The 27,690-nt window shown below is 32.8% G+C and overlaps 1 protein-coding gene across 1 annotated transcript in view; it reads left to right on the plus strand.

Annotated features, from left to right (window-relative positions):
- The window catches only part of LOC143668424 (bifunctional heparan sulfate N-deacetylase/N-sulfotransferase 4), a 304,009-nt gene that overhangs the window by 24,910 nt on the left and 251,409 nt on the right, over window positions 1-27,690 (plus strand). The window contains exon 2 of the mRNA XM_077143213.1: window positions 6,305-7,529. Within this exon, the coding sequence (XP_076999328.1) occupies window positions 6,552-7,529 (978 nt within the window). The 5' untranslated portion in view covers window positions 6,305-6,551. The remainder of the gene's footprint in view (window positions 1-6,304; window positions 7,530-27,690) is intronic.

Genomic DNA, 27,690 nt, shown 5'->3' on the forward strand with positions numbered 1-27,690 from the left:
GTGGTGAAGTTTGGTGTGCAAGTCTTTTATGTCCTTCGTTAAATTCATTCCTAGGTACTTGATGCTTTTAGTTGCTAATTTGAGTGGATTTTTTCCATAAATGACTCCTCAGTTAGGTCATTGCTTGTGTATAAAAACGTTGCTGATTTTTGCCCATTAATTTTATATCCTGCCACCTTGCTGAATTTGTTTATTAACTCAAATAACTTTGCTGTAAATTGCTCACGATTTCCCAAATATAGTATCATGTCATCTGCAAATAATGAAAATTTTGCTTCCTCCTTTCCTATTTGGATACATTTCATTTCTTTGTCCTGCCTGATTGCTTTAGCTAGAACTTAGTACTATAGTACTGTGTTGAATAATAGCTGTGACAGTGGGCATCCCTCTCTCATTCCCTATCTTAGGGGAAAAGTTTTCATTCTCCCTCCATTGAGTACAGTGCTGGCTATTGGTTTTTGTATATGCCCTTTATCATATTGAGGAAGTTACCTTTGATTCCTATATTTTGAAATGTTTTTATCAGGAAAAGATATTGGTAACTTGATAAATGAATTAGACCTAACAGCTCTTGGCTGTTAGGGTTAGGTCTAATTCACTTATCAAGTTATTTAATATCTCTATTTCCTTATTGATCTTCTGTCTGTTTTTTCTATCTATAGAGAGAGTGGTGTATTGAAGTCTCCTACTATTATTGTTGAAACATCTATCACTCCCTTCAGTTTTGCCAATGTCTGGCTCTTGGACTTTAGGCTCCTTGATTGGGAACATAAACATTTATGGTTATTATTTCTTCTTGGTGAATTGTCCATTTAATTAATATATAGAATTGTCCATTTAATTAATATATAGTGTCTTTGTCTTTATGATGTCTTTACATTTAAAGTCTATTTTTTGTCTGATATTAGTATAGCTATTCCTGCTTTCTTTGGTTACAACTTGCATGGAAAAATTTTTCCATCTTTTCACTTTCAGCCTATTTGTATCCTTGCATGTAAGATGAGTCTCTTGCAAGCAGCATACAGTTGATTATATTTCTTAATCCATTCTGCCAATCTGTACCTTTTAATTGGCAAGTCTAGTTCATTAACCTTCAAAATTATACTGAAAGGGTGTTTCTTGAATCTACCATCTTATCTTTTTTATTTTGTTATAAAAAATCATCATTTTTTGTACTATTTGTCATTTCCCTCCTTCTCTTTTTGTACTTTAATTTACCCTTACTGGTACTCTTCAGTTCTGTGCCTTCCTCCAGACCGCTCTCTCTCCTGTCTTTTTTTTTTTTTTTTTCATCTGGCAGAATTGCATTTAGTATTTCTTATAGGGTTGGTCTCTTGTTGACAAATTTTTTCAGGATTTGTTTGTGAAAAATTTAATCTCTTTCTCAATTCTGGAGGACAAGTTGGTTGGGTACAGAATTCCTGGCTGTAAGCCTTTTACAAATATGTCACACCACTGCCTTCTCACCTCCATAATGCCAGATGAATAGTCTGAACCCAGCCTTATGTGGTTAACCTTGTATGTAACAAATTCTTTTCCTCTTGCCATTTTCAGTATTCTCTGCTTCTCTTCAAATTTTGACAGACTGATTTGTATGTGTCTTGGGTTACACCTTTTTAGATTTATTCTATTTGGAGTTTGTTTAGTTTCTTTGATTTGCATATTTATGTCCTTTATAAAGGTTGCCCCCCCCCCCCCAATACATCCTCAACTAATATTGTTAAACCTGTATTCTTCTCTTATCCTTACAGGACACCAAAGATTCTTATATTTGTGTCCTTTGTTTGTCCATCATTTCCCTGAGATCCACTTCAAGGTTTTCCATCTTTTTTGCCATTCACTATTTTGAGTGTTCAAAACCTGTTGTCTTGTTCTTTGGTTTGCTTATTCTTTCTTTTACCTTTTGAAATCTGCTGTTGTGTATTTGAAGTATATTTTTTATTTAGTCTACATCATCTTTAATCTCTGTGATATGTGCTATTTTTCTATTTATTCTTTCAAATTCCTCTTTATGCTCTTCTAGTGTCTTCTTGATCTTCTTTATGTCATTAGCCATCCCATTTATTTTATTTAGTTCTATGAATATTTTTGATTAATTTTTCCAAAGTTAATACAGTTACTTTGTGATGATCCAATTCACCTCTCTAACCTTTTTTTGGCAATTTTTAGTAGACAATGAGTCTCAGAATTTCCTAATTAGAAATATTATCTGATGGTGTCGGTGTTTCATGATTTAATTATGCTAACTGTAAGTGTTGGTGCCATCTAATTTAATCCTTGTTTTTTCTAACTAGGAAAACCAGTGAAACACAACCCTAATCTTACAATTCACTAGCAGTACAAACTCAGTTCCTTTCTTAAATGCTCTAAATTATTACTTTCTCATTTGTAAAACTAAGTATTGCTGATTAAACAGGTTGATAAATGAAAAAAAAAAAAGTAGCATAGTGGCTGGCAAGTAGTAAACATTTACTAAATGCTAATTTATGCAATTTTTTTTCCAATTTTAGCTGGACTTCAGCGAAATACTTTGATTTTCTTTACATCTCACTAGATTACCTACAAGAAAGAAACAATCATATATATATATGTGTGTATGTGTGTGTGTGTGTGTGTGTGTTTCCTAGCTCCTGGCTTACTTCTGAATTTCCTTCTTTCAGAATAAATGAAAATATCTGCAATCCCACCTGTAGTTTCATTGTCCCCTAACCTCTACTGCTACTAGAGATTACTAGCAATTCACAATGTTTGAAAATACTTGGCAAATGGACTTTATAAATACTTTTAGAAATCTGTAAACATATTTGAAGATAAGACAAAGAACCTTTATAAAATAGTGGTATAAAACGACAACTTCTTCACATTAATCTTAAAAGAGATTAAAAGATCTTGGGATTCATTTATTTCACTTCCAGTGAAGCAATGAGTCACTCAGGTAGGATAAAAGGCAAAGAAGAGAAAATAAAAATGGAAATGAGAATGGAAGAAACTAAAAAAGCCTCTCTTTCGTTCAACAACATCTGTGTAAATTATGCAGCCCACATTTTAAGAAGTGTCACCACAAATAATGAGTAGGCCTCCTTTTCCAAATTTCTAACAATAGATTTATTAGGACATGTGAAAGCCAGCTTTAAGAAAATTGGAATCATAGTCTATCTAAATTGCTTTGTATGGTGGCTAAAAAAATATATGTTTTTCATGGATGCAATTTACTTAGTTATCCATCCTTTTGTCCATTCATTCCGTAATGAATGGACAAAATCATATTGTAAGACGGAAAGCACAACAACAACAAAAAAGCAGCCCCACCCATTTATGCCTCTGTTGCAAACTAGTCTCAGGTTTTCCTATACAGTGCCTGGGATTAAGGTAAAATAAACGCTCGAGCATATCACTTTAGAGTCCTTAAGAATGCTTGCCATGTTGATGAAGGTCTTCATCCTTAACTTTAAGTGAATAGCCTTGATTTTATAGGGCTCATTTAATATATTTATCTTTTTAAAAATCATAACTGTTTTATTGTACTTTCCAAGATTCTACAGTGATTTTCCTCACCTCTTTTCTTCTTTTTCTTTTTCATATTTTTTAAAGGAGCACAATATATTATGTAAGAGATTCAGGCAAATCACAGACTACATCTCTTTGATATCCTGAAGATACTGGGTAACATCTCTTAACTCAGGCTCAAGACAACAATGAAACAAAAGTAAACATCCCAGTTTACTTTCCTGCTCCAAGCTTCCTCAACTCCACTAATCCATTTTGTTAAGGAAGAAGAAATGGGAAGATAGAGTAGGAAAGACAATTTCTTGTGTTAGAACACATGTACCCACGCACATATCTATTCAAACACACACATCTGCAGTGGTAGGGATTTATAAGTTCATTCTTGAAACTCTGAACATATTCATATTCATGTTAAATGTCACATTTAAATTTTATTTATTCTTTGGGTGCAGATTCTAGTTCCATATGCTTTTTTTTTTCCTTTTTCACTATTGAATATTAGAGCGAGCTGTTCTAATATGCAAAACTCATGTCTCATCCTTTTTATATTCATAAAACATCACATTTTTCATGTCAGAATAGATAATGATTTTAAAAAGCATTTGCTTGCCCTACCATTAGTTACTTTTCAAAATTTCTGGATTACATTTATTTTTAAAGTACTTAACAAACTTCCAAAATTTGTGGGTGGGACAATGGAGGGAGAGGAGACGGAAGGTAGGAGCTGATTACATGTTCACTTAAACAGATTTTTAAATCAATTATATAGGCTTGGAGAAGATAGGAATGTGTATAATACAAGACTGGGAAATCTCCTTTGGTAAATTCCAAATATTTTTCAATAGCTATGATTTTTTTTTATATTACTGGATTGCTATAAATATAGCGTTTAAAATATTTTATTTCTTTTTTTTTTAGCAAATGCCAGTTCAATTTGTTCAAAGGAAAAAGACTTTTTAAAACTTGAAAATGTTTGGAGAGTAAATAGTTCTTTAAAAGAGTTATATTTGCTAGCTGAGTATTATTGATTCCCAAACATGTGGAACTAATTTTCCTTTAAAATGACTTTGAAGTCACTGAAAATTTTTTTTTTTATACTGCTGCAATGGTTTTTACAGGGTAAAATTCAGGTCTATACATTTGGAGCACAAAAGATTAATTTTACAGTATTTGGCAGCAACTTCAAAATTCCAAATTGTAGATTTTTTTAAGATGTTTTAAACATATTTGTCCAAAATCTAGGATGAAATGAATATTATTTAACTTATTGTTGCACTTATAAAAAATTAAATTGCTAACTGAAAATTGAAGATGTTTTAAACATATTTGTTCAAAATCTAGGAAGAAATGAATATTATTTAACCTATTGTTGCACTTATAAAAATTTAAATTGCTAACTGAAAACTGTTTTTCAAAACATAAAAGAACATATAAAATAGAAGCAGCAACATAATTTGCAAATATTTACTCTAACACATTCTCAATCACCAACATCTATAAATTGTTCAGATTTCCCAAAATAAAAAAAAAAAAAACAGAAATCAGAAACTCCTGAGAGTACAGTGGACTACACAATTATTCCATTACAACACATGCTAATTTGATTCTTTATGATATTATGATTTAATAGTATACATTTTTATGTGTATGTGTCACAGATTGACAACATAAAATCTTTTAGATGCTCTCATAGGAAGGCTAGTTTTGCAAACTGGGAAATGAAAAATTATGCAAATGATGGAACTCAATTAGAGGGGAATGAAGAAAATTTGCAGAGAAGGAATTCAATAAAAATTATACACTCATGTATAAAACATTTAATAATAATGGAAAAATATGTCATCTGTCATGAAGTGGTTTGGGAAATATTTTGTTTTAATGCTCTCACATTCTGTTTCTTTTGACCTAAAAAAGCAAAAGGGATGGATGGAACCATGGTGGTTCAGTGGCAGAATTCCTGCCTGCCAAGCCGGAGAACCAGGTTCAATTCCTGGTACCTGCCCATGCAAACAAACAAACCAACAAAAAAGTGATAGGGACATAGAAAATTTCTTTAATAAAAATTAACAATGGAAAACTCAATTCCAATTCTGATTAAAAGAGAATTGTAGAATGTGCTCTGAAAAAAAACGTGCCAAGGGTTTTCTTCTCATTTAGGTTGAGTGGCCTCTCTTTCATTAGAAAGTTGTGTGGCTACTCATACCAGATTTGATCCTATTACATATGACATTTGATCCTATTACATATAGCCTCTCTTAACTTTGCTTCTCTGGGAAGAAAAGGACAATCCTGTCTGGATAGGCTCTTCTGGTGAAAAGACAAATGGCTCCCTGTGACCCCAGAAATAAGAACATAGTATTAAAGGGAAAAATTTGTAACAACTGTAACTTATGACAAAACTCATCCCTCAGCTTGGCACCCAAAATTTTAGACAGACCCCAAGTTCTGCTGCTCAATCCCCTACACATATACTGGATTACTTAATCAAATCTGTAGAAGCATTTTAAGGTAAAATTTTATTCAGAAGCTTATTTTTGAAATGATTACCCCATGTTTCTATGTAGCTATGGATGATTTGTCAAGATTACATAGGACTCTTTATTCTTGAGGATGTGAAAAAATCTGCTGTACACTAAGGATTGAAACCTAGATTGAAAATGTCAGGCTATTAATATACTAGCAAATGAACATATTAAAAATTTCTCTGATACATGTTTCATAGAAATCACCATATACCATGTAAACATAAATATTTGTGTTTTTATGTCTGTCTTATTATTTTTCTATTCTGTTTCAGATAATGTTTAGAGAATTCTACAGCAATCTCTGGAATCGGACATACGTAAGACCTCTTCATCGTTTGCCCTCCTGGTCTATTGCTTTCCAGCTTTAACTTGTTTGTGGTTCCTTCAAACATTTTATATGATTTGCAATGGTTACATGAACTTTTGAGTACTGGTATTTGTGCCATCTCATACTTTATTCAATATGGCACTTTAGGAAAAGAAATTGTAAAAAGCTTCAAAAGCATTATTTAAAAAAAAATGAATCCTATTGTGAAGCTTCGGAGAAGTTTTCGAACATTGATTGTCCTCTTAGCTACCTTTTGCTTGGTGAGCATTGTCCTTTCTGCCTATTTCCTCTACTCTGGCTATAAACAGGAAATGACACTTATTGAGACCACCGCGGAAGCAGAATGTGCTGACATCAAAATTCTACCGTACCGATCATTAGAGCTGAAAGCAGTCAGACCTATCGATACATCTAAAACTGCCCCTACTGTCCTCCTCTTTGTAGAGAGCCAGTATTCTCAATTAGGTCAAGACATCGTAGCTATTTTGGAGTCCAGCCGGTTTCCATACCATATGGTCATAGCTCCTGGGAAAGGAGACATGCCTCCTCTTACAGAGAATGGCAAAGGGAAATACAGCTTGGTTATTTATGAAAATATTCTGAAGTATGTCAGCATGGACTCATGGAATCGAGAGCTTTTGGAAAAATACTGTGTGGAATACAGTGTTAGCATAATTGGTTTTCATAAAGCCAATGAGAACTGCTTACCCAGTACACAACTAAAAGGTTTTCCACTAAACCTTTTCAATAACCTAGCTCTAAAGGACTGTTTGGTCAACCCTCAGTCTCCTTTGCTGCATATCACCAAAGCCCCTAAGGTTGAGAAAGGTCCTCTTCCTGGAGAAGACTGGACTATTTTCCAGTATAATCATTCCACCTACCAGCCTGTGCTTTTAACTGAGTTACAGACAGACAAACCACTTTCGTCCTTGTCTGGCAAAACTCTCCATGCAACAGTGATTCAGGATCTGGGGCTTCATGATGGAATTCAGCGCGTTCTTTTTGGCAACAACTTAAACTTTTGGCTGCACAAGCTCATCTTCATAGATGCCATCTCCTTCTTGTCAGGGAAGAGGCTGACACTGTCTTTGGACAGGTATATCCTTGTGGATATTGATGATATCTTTGTTGGGAAAGAGGGAACCAGGATGAATGTCAAAGATGTGAAGGTAAGAACAGTTATGCATGCTATCAGGTTTTCTTCCTTTAAGGTGTTGAGAGAATATATAGTTTTAATTTTAGGTTCTTTGTCATTAAAGATTTTAAGATGCAATTTTGAAATAAAATAAGCATTTAACAAAAAAATCTTAGACTTTCCTCCATTTAGCATTCTTCCCACTCTTATTAGATGCTTCAGACAGGGGTAGAGCTAAAGCATCCCAAAGAATATTTGTCCTTAGCTGCTCTGTCTCTCTTTAGGTCTTTCCTAGCCCAGCAAGAACCACCAGAACAACCTGCCTTATTATAGTACCCACCGCAGTTGTTGCAGTGAAACTTACACAGTGATAGAACACTTTTCCCAGGTCCCACATAGGTTTGATGATAATGGGTGAAATACAAGATGGAAATGAAGCTGAAGACCTTTCCATAACCTGAGTAGGCATAATATTTGCTCATATGAAATGTTCATACCCTTGTAAATACAGGTACTAATAAAAATAATTTTAGAGGTAGTGTGTTATTGGACTTGACCTCAGGAGACTTTTATAACTATATTATTAAATTGTCATATTATTATTATTATTATTATTATTATTATTATTATTATCTTTGCATGGGCAGCCTCTAGGAATTGAACCAGGTCTCTGGCATGGCAGGTGGGAACTCTGCCGCTGAGTCACCATGGCCCACCCCTTGTCATATTATTTTGATGTGATATTCTAGGTTAAGATTGAATTGACTTGTATAGAAAGTTCATTTTGTGATTGCTATTTGAGAAACAAAAAATCAAAAATATTATTCTAGGTGAGGTGGGTAATTCTGAAACTAATTCTCTCTTTCCTCATCTTGATTTAATTTTTCTCACATGCTCTTCCATGTGTTCTTATCCTGCCCTATATCTAATTAATTCATTCTGTGCATAGATAATTGAGGAAACATATAAATAAAAAATAATAGTACGAACTTAGAATTATAAAGGAATGAGCGATTGTTAGATAATATCATTTTCAAAAAATATCTGTTATTTTATTCTCCAAAGATTAAACCTGTATACCCCTTCAAAATACCAGCATTATTTCCCCTATCCTAAGACCTTCTGACCACTGTAATAGCATATGATTAAACTAGTGGGACACGTTCACTTTTTAAAAACCTTTGAAGTACTTGTGGATGGGTGAATTCTGTTCTTAACAAGCTATTAAATGGAGCACCAATTGAGTGTGATGCACGTATTTTATTTTGAAAATAGTTGTAAAGGAATTAAGTTACCCCTCTCAAGTCCTTTTTAGCCTTTTCTGCTTTTTATTCCTTCAACTTTTTTTTTGGTCATTCCTTTTAATGAATAAAAATGCTAGTTTTATTCTAGTTTTAAAATTGCAAACTTAAGAACATGGGTTTCCAAGGGCGCTCTAATGGTTGCATCTTAGCCTGAAATCCTAAATTGATGAATTTCTTAATTTCAGTCTAACATGCTATATCAACTTGAATAAATCTTTATAATTTTAAAACAAATTTCTCATCTCAAATCCAGCTATTTCACTTAAGCTCAATAGAAAAATAGATAACTACTTACTACTGCTCATACAACATTTAAAGTTCACTTAGGTGGTATAAAACCAAACAATAACAGAAGAACAAATTTCATAAAGGCTGGAGCAAATGTTGCAGGTAGAGAGATAATCAGAAAAGGTTTGTGTGTAAGCAAATGTGGATTGCTGTGTGTAGATGTGTGTGATGTTTGTGTGTGTGTATGCACATATATATATGCATGCATATTTTAATGTATGTATGCACATATACATGTGTGTATATATATATATTAACTGCCACTTTAAAGAAAATACTATTCCTGTCTCTTTCGGTGTTGTTTCTGGTTTTCCCTAAGAACAGCTAAGCAAAGAATTTAAGAAATGTGACTGGAATAGAGACAGCCATTAATCTCTCTGATTACATTTATAGAACAATAGGAAATATTGTCTCCCTCATATAAAAAATAGAGTTCTGGACTTTCACATTTCATTTCTACTTTGCCTTTTGGATGCATTTGATTTATTCGAAAGGCTTTTAAATTAGATGTAGAAAAGTTTTGGATGGTTCCAGGATCTTCATCCTCATATCCCTTTTTTGGTGTTTGGCATTAAGTCACTTACTAGCAGATTATGAGAAATCCATCCCCCCTCAAACTCTCTTCAAATTGTCCAGAGCAAATCTTCATGGTTCTGAAAGCATCTCCTGTTTTCACAAGGGCCTTAATTACACAATGATCTTGTAATGCTTATTACAGTGTGTAGGCAATGAAATTCTTCTGTGTTATTCTGAAACTGAAAGAAAAGTAGCAAATTGAGGAAAGCAGGGTATGTGGTTGAATATGCTTGGTTCTGTGCACGACTCTCCTCTCTCTGGTCTATTCCTGCAATTAGACTGGAAGAGCTGGGATCATTTAACCATTACATTCAAACAGAGACTTGTCTGAAACTACTTTAAAACATAGACTTCACTCTCTTGGTAGGTAATATATTTAGATATTTTCATATAAGTCCACGCTCCTACCTGTAAGATAAAGTCTTTGGATTATACTGCTAAAAAATGAGCCATTTCAAGGCCCATCATTCTGATGCAGTGAGAAGAACATGGCTTTTTTTAACTAAACGTGAAACCCCATATTCTTTCCACTATGTAGTTCTGACTACACTAAGGTACCACAGATCAAGCTTCACAGTAGAGTCTGGCACATTTTACTTCATTTTATCATTCCCTACCCCTACCAAGGCCACTGAGCAAGAAATAGGTGTACACCAAAGGAGAGCAAAACTGGGGTTAGAGACTTTCAATAAGTGCCACCATATTGCTAACAAAATTCCATGGTGTATCTAAAAACCCAAAATATAAATGAAAGATTACTCACTTATCTATGCATCTAGGAAATTGGATGTATTTTGAAAGATTATGATATATTAGCTATAAATGAAGTCAGAAAATCTGCTCATGTTTTGGCCTGGTAAAATATCTATGTGGGCCTTGAGAAATAAGTTTCTCCATGGTGCCGCAAGGGCATACAGACTCAGGCACAACAGAAACTTGCAGCAAATGGTCACTTTATTACTTACATAGCACAAACAGTACAGAAGAGCAGGGAAGAGATTCCAGCATAGCCAGTGTACTGGCAAGGCCAACTGCTTGACTTAAGGTCACTGGATGGTTGCTCCATGCAGCTCAGGGGAGGAGAGACTGTTCTTTGCTGTATGTTTTCAGTATTTTTCTAGCCCAGGGGGAGAGTTTCTGTTCTGATAAGCATCTGAGGGAGCTCGTTCTTAGTTTCCAGGTTGAGATGATGCCCTCTACACTTGGACTTCTTTTCTCAGGTTTGGAAAGCAACTCCTGTTTTCACAACGCCCTTAATTACACAATGGCCTTGTAATGTTCATTCTGAAAATGATGTCGGTTGAGCAATAAGGCATTTTAGGGTGAGTTTAAAAAATAAAAGGCAATGTTGATGGTTAAAATTGCATTTTTAAATTATCTTGTGGTCCTCTATGCTGATTTCTATGGATGAAATAGAAATCATCCATATGATCCAGTCTGAACTCCTTTATGCTGATGCCTCATTCTGGTCTGGGATTTTTGTTTGGGCTCAAATTTATTGAATGGAAAAAATTTTCTGTAGTCCTTAACATTTGCAGAATTAAAATTCTATGTCCTTTTTTATTCATGGTTTCCTTGAAACAGAATAAACACTGTTTTCCAATGAAGTTTTGAAAAAACATGCAAATGGTCAATGTGAGATTCCACTTAACAATGAAATTGGATTTATTATTGATGCTACTAATAATGGTGGCACTTCAATCAATTCTGTGACTAATTATTATTCTCTCTGTTGGCAGCAAAACATCATTATTAAAATTTTTAAATATCTTTAAGGAAATGCATCATTTATTCTTTATTCATTTTACATGACTGTGTGACTATATGATATTATTTACCTACAAAATGAAAACTTATTTCAAAGTCCTATGTGCTCTCTCACTTAAATTTACCTTCTTAACATCTACTCTTACTGTTATATATATAAACAGACATTGTTTATTTCTGTTAGGCTAGCTGATGGTATATTTCTCAAATAAGGCTTATTCATTCCTCCCTTCAGTTCTTTTATGAACTTAATGTCTTGAATAAAACTCTTTTCCAAAATTTACCTTTATAGCAAAAGTTATCTCAAATCTTACTTCTTATGAGAAGGTGCCATATCCTCCATCGACTTCAGCAGGGTGATTTCAATTTAACCTGAATCCTTGAATAGTCACTGCCCTTAACCCTCATTTAGCATTTTCAGGTTTATGAGCGAACTTCAAAATTAAGTGATGGATAGTTTTTCTCATAAATCTTAATATGTCCCAAAATATTTGACAAGCTATTTTAGAGATGAATAAAAATTATTTTATTGGCAATTATTATACTCTCTTTTAACTGCTTGGTGAGTACAGAACTAATGAGTCAAAGAAGACTTGGTTTAACTGCCTTAGGAAAGAACAATTTGAAAATAGTTTTGAACCTTATCTCCAAAAAAAAAGGATGTGTATATTTAGGGTATGGGATGAAAGTAAGAAAACAGATCTCTCTTGCAAATCTGAACTTCAAAATAAGTAACTAGGGGTCTAGATGGTTTGGATTTTTTTTTCCTACATGGTGTTCTTTGTTTTTTTTTTTTTTTTTGATATGCTATATGTCTCCACATGGTGTTTTTAAAGGATCTGTAACTTATGCTGGTGTTAAAGCTTGATCCAGACACAATCAATTTAGCAGTGACTGAACCGGAATGTTTTCATGCATTTATTTTGACTACATATTTCGTACATAGAAAAACCATGTGTTCATAGATAAAACTAACAAAATAATAAATTGTGTAACTTAGATGACTGAAGTTGGATGTCACACAATTTCAATAGATATAAAGGAATTAGTTAATAGAGGGTTTCGAAATGTAGGGAAATGTGTTTTAGTTAGCTCCAATAGCCATTTGAAAGCCTTTGCTCCTTTTTAAATATGTACATGTTAATATGAAAATATTTTATTCTATTGATAAATACCTAAAGAAAACTCCAGTTCAGATGTTCTGAAGTAATTACTACATTAAACAGGGGCCAGGTTGCTATGAACAGGAAAGAAAATGTCTATCAAAAAAAAGATGTTAAAAACTTGGATACTAATTTGAATAAGGATTGGAGGAGAAAGAAAAGATCATCTCATTATTCTTAAGGTTGTGACCTAAGAAAATTGTGAAATGTTGGTGTTGTGAACCAACGGAAGATGAGGGGCAACATCTGGTAATTGAAAATATTAGTTGCTGTTTTGTTTTTTTTTACTTTTTATATCCCAATTTTACCTGAAACGTGTTGTATATGGAAAATGAATACACATGGTTATTTTAACATTCTTCAATATTCAGACTGAAAAGAGTCACCATCAAAATGAGAGTTAAAAAAGAAAGATTGGTTTGTGGGTAGATGTAATCCAGTTCTAACACTTATCAATGAGTGCGGAACAGTCCACATGGCAGGAAATCATTGGATGGCCCGGTCAGGCAGAAAAGCAAGCAGCATTTGAAAGTTTCTAGACAGGTGACTCAGCTCACAACCAGAAAGTGTGCCGTAAGGGCTGGGCAGACATGCAGGCGTTCATCAAAGACACTTTGCAGCAGGCTGAAGGCAACCAGTTCCTGAGTTAGCATCTGTGGGCTGGAGTTTTCTCCCTGAGAAAAATGGCACAAGAAGGCCAAAGGTGGTGTCTGACCACATGCGACAACATGGAAATTGACATGGGGGACATGATGGTGATCCTGGAAGTCAGAGACTCAGTTCACAATAATAGCCTGTTTCATCCTGGAAGCAAAAGAGAGGAGGCATCAGCAAGATGTGTTTGAAACTGAGGCCCTGGTACCCTGACAGGGTTCCTTAGGTCTCCATTGCTGGGATTTAAATCTTACAGAATACTTAGGTGTCCAGCTGCGAGAATTAGCTGTGCTAATTAAGGGAGCTCAATAGGTTCAAGAAGCAAAGCAGGTACTATCACAGACTTCTAATGAGAATGGTTCATTTTCCATATAAGCATAGCATAAAAGCAAGAATCACTGGCTCAATTAAAATATTTTAGTGAGCAAAATTTAGCTTGCCTGAAAAGGGAAGCTTCATATAATGCATTTTGGAAAGGTCAGTAGTGACTTCAGACAATCTCAAACAGTTATAAGAGAGAGCTGACATAAAAGATATATTTAATCATAATTTTCCTTCTTCTATTTAGAATCTCTATGTCAGTGATCCAGGCTTCGTTTTGTTTAAATTCTTTTAAGGGACACTATACATATAACTTTATCAATAAAAAGGAAAGCTACCTATTCCAAGGAAAAAAAAGTATTTTGTGGAAATAACTAGTATCTTTTTATCCATTAAAACAAAAAAATTGGCATGCAAGGGTAGTTCAGGGATAGAATTCTTGCCTGCCACGCGGGAGACCTGGCTTCGATTCCCAGCCCATGCACTTACCCAAAAACAAACAAACAAAATTCAACAAATGGTGCTGCAATAATGGGATACTCACCTGGAAAAAGAATGAAATGTGACCCCTGCCATACAGCATACAAAAAAAAAAGCCAAAATTATATAAAATTCCATTTTTAAATAAGAATGAATAAATCAAGAAAACACATACAACATGTCCTTACAAATTGCTCATTCAATTGAAAACACTTACATTTTGTCTGTTGGCATTCATTTAGCTTAATTCAAACATCATTTATTAATCACATATGCATTCTGTATATCATTCTTTATTCAGTTTCTGAGTTCTGTAGTAGAGCAGGACATATTCCAAGTTGTCTGTATTATGAGACAGACCGCAATATATGCCATGACAAATTATTGTAGTAAATATGAACAAAGACAAGGTACCTAGGAATTAGGCAGCACTTTATAGAGAAGGTGGCATTTGAGTCCTCTGTGATGTTTGGAGAGAATTCTAGCAAATCACATTGGAGAAGTGTATTCTAGGCCAATAGACCAGCTCAAGCTTAACCTTGGATGGTTAATAAAGTGATTAAAAAATATTAGTGAGAAAAAGTACCAAAGAAAATGGTTGCCACGAGAATATACAGTGCTTATTATGTTGCAGTAGTTTGACCTTCATTCTACTGACACTGTGATATCATTTGTCACTGAAGATTTTAGATCTGAAGGTGACATGATCAGAGCTAGGATTGGAGAACACTGTGTTGTTTGAACCTCAGAAATTTTTTGTGTTTTTTTTTTTATTTTTATTCATTTATTTATTTTTTTGCATGAGGAGGCACTGGGATTCGAACCCAGGTCTCTGGTATGGCAGTGAGAACTCTGCCACTGAGCCATCGCTGTCCACCCCAGAACCTCAGAAATGATTTGAGATGACCAATTGAGGAAGCTACTACAGCAATATAAGCAGAGTGCCTATTGTAATTTTAAACAGTATTCATTACTAGAATATTAATATGTTCTAAAAACTGTGCTACTCATTTATAGGTATCATATTTAATGCAACAACACTAAGAGATAATATTTTTTACACTTTGAAAGAATAAAATGAGACAGCACTGTTTTGTGGAATATATGGTGAATAAGTGAAAGAACAAAGAATAGACCCGGAGCTATCCACCTTGAGTGTCTAAGCCTTCCTTTAGTCAACAACAGCCTGGACTTGGATTTACGTCTTGACTCCAGCACTTAATATTGAAACATAAACAAATTTATTGACTTCTTCAGTCCTCCGGTTGTAGATTTATAACATGGATGTAAAGCAACACAACTCATAATATTGGGTTGAGTGCTGAATGAGTTAATGTGTGGAAAGTAGCCATAGTCCAGCCTGGCCTGCATGATCTACTCAACCTAGCTCAGTGGCAATCAGAACTGCAGGGGAAATTGGGAGGGGCCAGCAAACAGGTAGAATTAGCAGAACTTGGACACAGATTAAACGTAGAGGTGAAAAATAAGGTGGGAAATGTGGTGACATCATGTCCTTTTACCTGGCTATCTCCATTAACTTTTACAGAATTAGGCAGAAGAAAAGATTCCTGGAAAGGTGAGAAGTTTGGTCTAAGGTCTGATGACTCTAGCCACTTAATGTCTAATGATTTTAATGTGGGACACCCAGATTCAGGCATTTGAAACCATAAATACAGATATTCTCACACTGTAATAATGTAGACCTAGAAAGCATCAAGTTTAACACGATGTCTTAGTGGTGATCACCAAAGGGAAATGAATCAAAGAACAAAAAATGGGCTGAATGCATTATTTGGGATAGGTTGTAATCCACCCAAGGTCATGTGCCAATTGGTTTCATACAGAGGGAAATTATTTCATGACCTGAGATTGTAGCCATCCTAATGATCTCATATGCCTCCCATTGGTTATACAGAAGAAAGCGTCAAGCTCAACAAATGTTTGCATTTGTCAGAGAAATAAAATTAAAGGAATGGCTGGCTGAGAACAATACAGTATTCATACAGCAGAGAAAACACACTCATCTGGAATTCAGCACTTTAAATTCTTTTTTCCTACTTATTGATGACCCTTTGCTGAATAAGAATTTCAATATCACTCCTCCCAACACTGTTGTGAGATGTAGCAAATGACAATCTGTTACGAACTTCGTTAAAATTTGGAGTGATGTATAGGGATTAAGGGCTGAGAGAATGAGGGACTAAATCTTAACTTTTAGTTTAGTCTAAAAATTAAATTCTACTGAGATCATTTTATTTAGCTTTTATTTGTTTAATTTCTTGATGACCGTGTTCATTGCAAATGTGTACTTTTTGGTGAAAGCAACGGTTTTAGAGATATGCTTTCACTTAAATTGCATCATGTGTATCCAACAATTACTACTTTTTTAAAAAGTAGATTTAAAAAAAAAAAAACCCATGACCAACTGAGGAATTTCTTCTCCGAATAATTTTTAAGATTTTTCTATGCAAATTAGCTTTTTATTCAAAGGCCTGACATTCTTTAAATGCGTTTGCACTCAATACAGGCTAGATAGTGACATTAGTGTTCACGTGTTTTAATTTACAATGTAGGATAGTTAATGAGAAGAAAGCAATCTCCGTATACACTAGGGGAAGAACACAAAGTCCACGAGTTCCATTTTACTGCTCAAGTTGGAGCAATTAGCCCCATGTGAAATAGAAAATATTTGAAAATGTCTTGATAGAAGGGACCAACCTGACAAAGTCTCAGCAAAATAATCATTTGGAGTGTATCACAGATGGTATTTCGTGGGGTAAAAAAACAATTTATTATTAAAGAATCTTTGAAGCACATGGCAAATACTTTAAAAGTGCTGAAATATCCATGAAGCTATTTTTTTATTGGCTTTCTACATTTTTTCATTTTCTGTGATGAATGAAACAGTGACTAACTACTTAGTCAATTAATTATTCAAGTCAGGTTATAATTAGCCTCTTCAGGTAAAAGCATCACGCTTTTGTATTGTAATCATCAAAACATATCAACAAAGAGTTTCATTGATGAAAAGTGGCTAAAGAGTAAAAGAAAACAATACACGAAAGACTTTCTCTTTTTTTATCCTTATAGAAATAAACAAATGTGTTTGGAAATTAATTATGACAGAAAATAGTACGTTGGTTCTATAATCCTGAGACAGATTAGATTATTCAGATAATAAGTTAAAATTTTAAAGTGATCATAGGCGTTGTATTTTATTTTCATTCAAATCGTTACTGTTCATGTATACTCTGAGACTAGCTGGGTTGATGATCTCCCCACAACTTTTTTTATCAAATAAGCCAAATATGCCTGTTGTGTGTTTCATTATTATAGTTTTCAAACACCTCACACAATTTAAAGTACATACATAATGTCTACAATTGAAATATTATAACAACATGAACATTTTGAGTAAACCATTCCCTTCAGTTTCTTAATACTTGAATCATATACAACAGAATCCCTGATGAGCAATAAATTGTCTAGGACTTTGGACTTTTTCATTTGAACTTTATATGAATAGATCCCAACCATAAGTCTTTTTTGCAAATAGCTTTTACTCCCTTACTTTTATATCTGAGATTTATCCACGTAAATTTTATTTCACTTTATTTTTTTTTTCCATTTTAGTATTTATCCTTTTCAATCTTGGCATTGTTAGACTCAAATTTTTGGCAATTTGGTGGATTTAAAGTGATATATCTTGGTTTTTATTTACATTTTCTTCATGAAGTTTGAGGTTGAAATTCCTTGTGTTTAATGGCTGCTTCTTTTTCACATTTTTCACAATGCCTATATGGCTTGTTCTCATATTGATTTTGAATTATTTATATTTACTTTGATTTTTAGAATTTTTTGTACATTCTAGATCCTAATTCCTTGTTGATGTTATATGTTAAGAATTAAATGATGTCCACATATAAAGCGTGTTCAGGTCCCAACACCAGTTCTTCTGGATGTGAATCGATTTGTATATAAGTCCTTTGCAGATGTTATTATTCCAGGTGTGCCTAAATGGAGGAAGGGTGGACTTCAATTCAATATTGCTGAAGTTCTTATAAGTAAAGGAAATTAGACACACAGGTGAAGCTCCAGGTTGCAGCCAGAAGTAGGAAGACAGTGAGACCCAGAAGAGAAAGCAGACCCTGCCGTATATGCAATGTCATGTGACAGGAGTCAAGAAACTCCAAAGATTACTGCCAGCCCGAAGACACTGACTCTGTGAGGAAGCAAGACTTCCCACTTCTGAAACCTGAAGTCAAAAAATTCCTGTGTTAAGCCAACCCCAGTACTTGTTTTATTAGCAGCTAGAAAATTAAAGGACAATGATTGCAATTATCTTATCTCAATATATTACTTATCCTTTCACTTGTTTAATTTTATTCACGGATATATTTAATTTGTATTGAAGCAAAATATTTTAATGCATTGGCCTATAATTTGTGTGCAATTATTGAATGTATGCTTTATCATCTCTGTTTGTATAATACTGGCATTATCTGTTTTTTAAAAGTAATCTAAAATGTGTGTTTTACCATCTCTGTTTGTATAATACCAGTTTTATCTGTTTTTTTAAAAATAATCTCAGATGGTCCGAGATTTTTGGATGATTTACAATCACTGCCTTTGAAAAGTGATTATAGGATATGCAGTCTTTTAAAAATTTCTTCAAGATTTTCTTTTTATTTTTCTTTTGCTCTTGTTGAATTATAGGTTTGGAGAAAAATCATGCAGAAAATACAGAGGTACCCACTTTTCCCTATTGTTTACATCTTGAATTAGTGTGGTACATTTGTTGCAATTGATGAAAAAACATTCTTTTGTAATTGTACTACTAAATATAGATCATGGCTTCCCTTAGTGTTCATAGTCTATGATGTACAGTCCTATGGATTTTCTTTTTTTAAGTTTTATTCTAGTAGCATTTATACAACCCAAATTTTTCCCTTTTAACCACTTTCGTATATACACTTTAAGTGTTGTTAATTACATCCACAATATTGTGCTATCCCCACCATCCATTACCAAAGCTTTTCCAAGATCCCAAATATAAGCACTGGAAAATTTAAGTGACTCCCCTTTCCGTACCCCTATAGCAGTCCATAGTAACCTATATTCTACTTTCTGACTCTATTACTTTACATATTCTAATTGTTTCACATTAGAGGGATCATAGAACATTTGCCCTTTTGTGTCTGGCTTACTTCATTCAACCTGAGGTCTTCAAGGTTCATTTATGTTGTTGCCTGTGTCAGGACTTCATTCCTTTTTACAGCTGAGTAATATTCCACTGTGTGTGTGTGTGTGTGTGTGTGTGTGTGTAATGGACACTTGGGTTGCTTCCATGTTTTAGCAATTGTGTAAAATGCCACCGTGAATATTGACACTCACCCAGTTACTGCAAGCTTTTAAGCATTTTCCAGAGTTTTAAGGAAGGTGGTTCTGCCAGTTTTTGTTAGTTGTTAAAAAAAAATTCTTTGAGGAAATTACACCTTGGAGTATGCTTTACCAACATCTTTGTCAACAGGAAGTATGAGAGTTACTTTTGTAATTTATACTTCCAAGGAATTTTTACCATTGCTTTACTTCCACATGTCTAAAGTTGTTCACAATAGATCTTTTTAAATTATATTTTTAATATCTCTGGCAGTTTCTTCCTAATGTTGTTCATTTGTGTTTTTGTTTCCCTTCCAATTTCTTTAATGATCCATCTGATAAACACTGGCTACTTTTTCTCCTTTTTTTAATCTTCTCTACTGTGTCTTTGTTTTTCTATTTCAATATGCTTGCTTTTATTTTTGTGCATTATTTCTTTATTAATTTGTTCTGCTGCTCTTCATCCGTCTTCTTAAATACATAAGATTAATTTACTAACTTTTGCCCTTTTCCTATAATCTGATGTAAGCATTCAGGGCTATGCATTTTAAGGTTACAGTTTTAACTATTCTCACATGCTTTTTTTATAGTTGTACAGTTGCTATCTTTCAGTTATAAGCACCAAGTTTTATGATTTGTTTTTTGACCCTTAAATCATTCATGAGTGTGTTCTTAAATTTTCCTACTTATGAAGTGTTTTAATTATCTGATTAATACTCATTTCAAATTCAACAGGACCTGCACTTTTTGCTGATTCATTGAGTGTTGCATTATGGAGTACTATGGTTTTAATTTCCTTTCACCTTATTCATTGTATGCTTGATGAAAAGTATGTGTCTTTTTCAGTTGTTGGGTTCAGAGATCTAGTTATAATCTCCATAACAGGATGTGTTAGTTGTGTAGTTTAAACCCTTAGAATCCTTTCTAAATTTTGTCTTTCTGTGAGGTTTTTTCTGATATGTGAGTAGTATGCCCAAATCTCCAATGACAATGTCAAATTTCCCAGTATATTTTTCAGTATGTGATTTGTATTATGAAGTTCTTTTTTTTCGGTTCTTAGAAATTTAGAATTACTCTATCTTCCTGACGAATTAAAATGTTTATTGTTCTGAAGTAGCTTACATTATAGCTGAAATGCTTTTTGCCTAAGAGTGCCTGTTAATAATATTATAGTTCCACTAACCTTCTTGGATTAATTTTTGCATGCTAAATCATTTTGCATTAATTTACTTCCATCTTATGACCTGTGGACATAGTTGTGTCCCCTGCAAACAGAATGTGGATTGATTTTGTTCTTGTTTTCAATAGAGTTTGATAATCTTAGTATTTTACTAGAGATAATAGCTGAGTTTCTTCCAGAATCAATGAATGACAATTCTCCATTTCAGAAAGTCTGTCTGCAAAATAGATCTCTACCTAGATATATGATATGATTCAACACTAGACATGCAATAAAAATTAAAAGAAAGACTGGCAGTTAACTTCTCAAAATCAGCAATAGAACCAGGATCAAGAAGCAACTTCTGTAGAGATGATTAGTCTTTTTGTTTATAAAACAGAAAATAATTATTTTCTTAGCATAGAAGTTGAATTATAGGGAGATATTTCCATTCTAGCCTTGAAATTCTGTTTCAAACAAATCCGACATGCATACAAGTTGCTTCTTTTCCGGACAGGCACATGTTTTACTGGAAACTTGATCCCAGTATAAAAAAAGCCAGACGCTGGTTTTTTTCAGTGGTATAAAATAATGTGGTAGCATTACCTTTGGAAAAAGTCTGACAAGGACTGAATCATGACTATTGCTTATAAAATCTAATCCTGTGCAGTTAATCTCATAGGCCGCAATTAACTCATTTGAAGAGTGAGGTCTGATAGTAATATTGTTGTAAAAAATCCCACATTGTTATGAAAATTAAATGAGTTACTCTATAAATCAGGCTTAGCAATCTACCTGACACAGTAAAACTTAGCTAATATTACTTGACAATGGAGAATTCAAAAAAAAAGATTATCTTGATATTTTTCAGTAATTAGATTGCCATATATAATTAATCCTAAAATTCACATTTTAAGATTCACATCTCACATTTTAACATCTAAGACATATGTTATGTCTTTTAACTAGTGGCTATAGTCTTTTAACTATGTTTCTTTCTATAAAATGCAATAATGTAAATGGATTTTGTTTAAATTGAGATGATAGTAACTAACTTATCTTATAATTCCAGTCTGCATAATGGAATCTGAAAGATGTCATTAGGTGACTTCCCCCCTCACATTGAATAACAAATCTACAAAAATACCTTTGCTCATCAGAGATACCACTATTTAAAACAGAAGTAGTACTTCCAATAGTTTATATTAAGTTGAGAGATATAATTAATAAAATTTTTATGATCCATTGAATGTGATGTACAAATGCATTTTATGAGTTTGGAATGCTTCAGGTAATACTGTGTTTGTATATTTTTTCTTGGCATGAGCAAACTCTGGGAATCAAACCTGGGTCTCTGGCATGGCAGGTAAGAATTCTGCCTCTAAACCACCGTTACACCACCTACCATGTATTAAAAAAAAAAATGCTGTACCTTTTTAAATGTTAAACCATCCCTTTCTCCCACAAAAAAACGGTCTTCAACTGGCATAGCAGGCTACAATGTTCACAGTTATTTACTTAGCATTTGCTAATGTCAAGGTATTGATAATGTTTACTGTTTTTAATAATCTTTTGTTGAACTTATATACATATTATGATAGTTGATTTTCAAAACAATTACAAAGGAATTATAATCCAAGACAATTAGATAAATAGAATTGTTTAAATTATTTCCAAAAAAGCAATACATAGAGAATTATTATAAAAATAAAAGTTTTATAACTATAAACCCACGTTTTCTTGATATTTCTGAAGCTAAAAACTTGAGAAAAGCTAATCACAATTTGTCAAACACGTTTTCTTTTGATTTGAAACATGAATGTGTTGTAAGTATAATATTGTACAAATATTTTTTATTTGCACATAATTCTTACAAATGTTATTTTGCAAAATATATCAAATAAACAAAATATTTTATGAGATTCATACCACATATCAGCTGCATTTGTTTTTCTTTGTAAAAAAAGTTACAACAAACAAGACAATCCATAAATATGTTAATTTTTTTTTAACTTGACTTTCTTAAGAATGTCTATCTATATACATTCATACATCAGGAAAAATATCTTCTCCAATCCGTGAATAATCTGTCTTTTTTCCAAAAATATGCATCAATATTTTTATCTATTTTTCTATATCATAGTACTAATGTGTGATGTTTTATTACACTTCAATTATGTTACAAGAGAATTAAAATAAATAAATTAATGCCTAGTAAAAAATTTTTATGCTCATTTTAACTTTTAGCTTATCATCTTCTAACCATTCAATCTAATATTCCAGAATAAGCACTCCATACAGTTAATATCTCACATATAAGGTGAAATATGTATATATTTTCATAAGATTTTTCACAACAATATTGTTTTCCTTACATTTTGCTATTATTTCACATATAAGCAGAAATGTCATAACTTTTGGACTATTTCAAATATTGTTTATAATGTGGCAATAAAACAAAATCTTATTTCAGTGTGCCCAACTAAAGATCATTAAAAAATACTAATTTCAAGTAGGGATATAGTTCATTTTATTTATATTATATATGTACTTTAATTTACCTAATTTGCTTAATTATCTAAAGGAATTCTTGCTGTTATAAATACTGCATGAGATCTACAGAGAAGGAAAAAAAATAACATTATTTTTTCTGTCTTAAACATTTTTATTGTTAAATATAACACATACACACAAAAAAAGAAAGAAAAAGCAATAAATTTCGAAGTACACTTCAACAAGTAGTTACAGAACAGATTTCAGAGTTTGTAATGGGTTACCATTTCACTATTTCAGATTCAAAAGCTTTAACTTTGATGAGGTCCCATTTATCTTTTTTTGTTGTTGAAATTAACATTATTTTTACTTTTGTAAAAAAGTATTTGAAATACGGCTGCTAAAAAAAAATGTGTCATTCCCATTATTACATACATCCCCAAATTTATACGGTGTCCCAAAACAGTATTTTCACCCTAATAATTTGTTTCCTTTTAATCACCACATTTGTGACATAAAATTTCAATTATACACTGTGTGCTTTAAATACAGTCCTATCCAATCTGAGCAGTTAATTGAAATTGTAGTTTATTTATACAAAGCTACTTTAAATTTAAATTTTGTTCTAAAAATTCTCATAGACTAAGTCAGTAATAGTTCATTTGACAACAACTGACACATTTGTGATTACAAAAGACAGTCTTGGGATGGTGCAATGGTGGCTCTGTGGTAGAATTCTTACCTGCCGTGCTGGAGAGTCGGGTTCAATTCCCGGAGCCTGCTAATGCCAAAAAAAAAAAAAAAAGGAAAAAGAAAAAAGACAATCTTGATCTCTTAAAATAATCATTTTGTATTTTCATTGTGAAAATGAAATTATAGTAAATTACAGTAAAAATAGCAAATTACATTTTCTTTCAGAAAATTATTTTCCAAATTGAGATATGAGTGACCCTGCTGAGATTTGCACTTTTCAAGACCAATATACCTTGTTACACTTGTCCTGCAAAATACACAAATGAAGAAAAGACTTATCAAAGTTTATAGAATGAAGTAAGAAGGTAGTAATCGACAACCATGTGGCATTTACTTTGGGGTGCAAATGAATTCCTTTTGAATGATTTGTTAATGAAAATTACCACTATTTATTACTATATGATGTTTGTCATTTACTATATATGATATAAAAAATAAAGAAAGGTTTTTATGTAGGTGTAAGGGGAGGTGGATGGGGAGACAGCTAAGGGAATGGAAGGCCCCAATACTTGATAACAGGTTTTATGAGGTAGTGGGAAAAACTCTCAAGATAAGACATGCCAATTAGTTCCTATACTGAAACTTTAGAGAAAGTTAACTTAGTAAGACTGTCTGAGTACCATTGACTACCAGGACTATCAGAAACACTATTTTCTTTTTTTTGCATAGGCAGGCACCAGGAATCGGCAGGCAAGAACTCCCCTTGCTGAGTCACCATGGCCCGCCCGGGAACACTATTTTTAAAATTTTTAAGATTTCTTATTACTTCTCATCTTTCTTCATGGAGTCTTTTTTTTTTTTTTTTTTTTTTACCTTTAGTGACTCCTCGTTAAAAACCTTGGAAACTTTAAAATGGTTGCCTAATTTCTGGCACTAATGGAGACTAGACAAACTAAGCAGATGTAACCCATTTAAGGAAAGGAACTTGGATGAAACACGTCCAAATATATGAAAAAGTATATGAAACTTTTCAGAAGATTTTTATAAGGCAAAAATCATTTAACTTAATAGGTTAATAATTGCTTTTACTGCTTTGACTTTACTCTATGACTGTCCTTAGCCTATGTACATAGTTATTTGTTCTCAGGTCACAAGCTTTTGGTAGGCCAAACTTATCTCTGTAAGATGTATCCATTAGAGTGCCATGTGTAACTAGATATTTGAAACCTTTTCCCTAATGAAGGAAAAGGCAATATGGTATTGAGATACTCTGGATGTGTGAGAGAGTTTCTGCCAGGGAAAATACATCTAAGTTATATTGATATTCCATACCCACTTAATGTCAGTCAATTTCTTGTCTCTTCATTTTTTTATGACCTATTCTCACTTTACCATCTTATTGGTATAATTAGTAGAAGTCAATTGGTTGCTTTGTTTGTTTTATTTTCGTTGTAGGAGTAGAGAGGTTGAAGTTGTTGCATGTTAGATAATGATTCATCATCACACTAAGAAAAGTCAATAAATTTCTGTTTAGTGCTATTTACCACAAAGAAAGAATGAGTGCTTAGTTCATCTCAGAAAATCTAATTTTGTGTGTGTGTGTGCAACTTCAAAACTCTTTTCATAGTCTCAGCTACTCATCTGTCCTGACTCTATGGAAACGATTGACATTTTTATATAAAAGAGCACAATTAATTTTTACTACCTGATAAGGTTATATAATTTAAGCCTAAGCATTTCTCACCGCTCTACTTAAAGAAAAGTTTGGAGCCCCTGTGGAGTGCAAGTTCACTTTGTACCATCACTACGAAAGAAAAAGAAATTGAAAGAGATGTTGAAATTGAAACTGGTTCTGAAAATGCTATATTCAAACATCACTGCATTTACCTCAGAGTAGAAGAAATCAGTTCAAAGCTTTGTGTTCTGCTATAGAAAAATACAAGTTGACTTCAATGTCTTGAAATGCTTAAAAAAACAAAGTTAAACTATATTTTTAAAACTCACTACAAAGTAATAAAATTTAGCAAGAAACAAAAAGAATTTTCTCTATGTTGGAAAATAGTACATAGGAAGAAATTTTAATATCCTACTAGAATAATTAGCTCCTCCAAACTTGAGGGGTAGTGATACAATGATTAGCTTGAAAGCCTTGTTGCGGTAATAAACACATCACAGAAATGGTCAAATATAGTGCATTTCCATCAGCAATGGTATTATTGAAGTTGCTTTGTCATTCCAGTGCAAGTACAATAAAAAACGCTTAGGGTAATAACATGATTTAAAGTCATTAACATTACCCGAACAGATTTAAAAAATTCCCTCTCATCAGTAGCAGTAATGGCTGAGGTAGGATGGTTAGTTACGAAAAGATAAAAGTATCATTTTTTCTTTGCTTATTAAGGAAAACATTACCATTGTGAGCACTACACTAGTTTTATTTAAAATAGTATAAACACTTTCTTGATTTACCTATGTTAGTGATCTTACATGAATATAATGTAAAATAGATGTGAGGTCATTTTCTATTTCCCATGTTGACTTCCTGGTGAACTGTCATGATTTGAAAAACATATACACACATGTACGCACACATAAACATATGTACATACACACACACTATAATCATTTGCCTGTTGGCCTCATTAGTCATTGTGTGTGTGTGTGTGTGTGTGTAGGTAGGTGTGTGTGTGTAACTTGTAGAACATTTATAGCCACAGATAACAAAGTCATATTTGTATACCCAAATTATTCACAAGTATTGTGGCTGAATTTATATTTTTATCATATTAGCCAAATTAATAGCCTTACATTTAGAAGAATAAATGGAAATATTGAAACAGTTTATACTAAACATATTTTTGAACTTTTTGACAGACGCTTTAATAATTTAAATGTACCATTAGTGTATGTACTGTGTCTATCTGCTTTAACTAAAATAGATATGAAATAAGGATGTCATGATAACGAGGGTAAATGAGTATTAAATGACTATTAAAATAAAAACTTAAACAAAATTACTTGTTTAATTAGTTAAACAAGTAATTAAAAAAAAATTTAGTGTTTATTCTTAGCCAGCATTATTCTTAGTGTTCTACAAATTTTAACTCATTTAATCCTTAAAATAATCTAGTCATAGGTACTTTTTAACACACCCCATTTTACAAAAGGAGAAACAGATATGTAGTAAGCTTAAATACCTTGCCCAAGGTTATATAATGAGAAGGAAGCAAAGCTGTTATTTAAAATTCGAAAGTCTGGCTCCAGAGACTTAATCTTACTAAATATACTCTAATGTCTCTCAATATTGTCTCTTAATCTTGAATTTTTCCTCTGATGGTTATATTTGCAGGTTGAGTTTTGAATATTTTTTTACTTAAAAATCCTTCATAATTTAACTGTCCTTATTAAAAGATGTTAATCTTGAAGATGGAAATTTGAGACAGAAATCACAATTTACAATCTGTTCCTTGCCAAAGTTGTCTAACACCATTTTAATTTTTTACATACTGTAGTGAAGCTTAAATTCAAAATAGTTGTGATTTCTTTCATTAAGCTCTACCCATAATGAGGATTAGACCTTTGATAAATTATGCGAATGCTTATATTATGTATGCGTGCATGGTTGCATATTTGAAAACGTTCATAAAATGGTTTGCGAAGTTCTGAAAATTTTTCTCCATATACCTAGGCTGTTCAGTAACTACTATGTAACACTGGAAATAAAGTTTTTCAGGATTGTATTTTTTCCCTCACCTATTTTCCGATGCTATATAGGTGCGATTATTAATAGTTAGTTTGTAGCTGGCTATATTTTTACTCTAGTGGTCAAGCAATAAATTAATAATGCTAATGATGTTTCTTTTAAACATCAGATAATTTAAAAAATGCATCTCAAAAACAAATATTAATGAAAGGTGT

This window comes from Tamandua tetradactyla, chromosome 24 (genome assembly GCF_023851605.1).
Source record: "Tamandua tetradactyla isolate mTamTet1 chromosome 24, mTamTet1.pri, whole genome shotgun sequence".
NCBI lineage: Eukaryota > Metazoa > Chordata > Mammalia > Pilosa > Myrmecophagidae > Tamandua > Tamandua tetradactyla.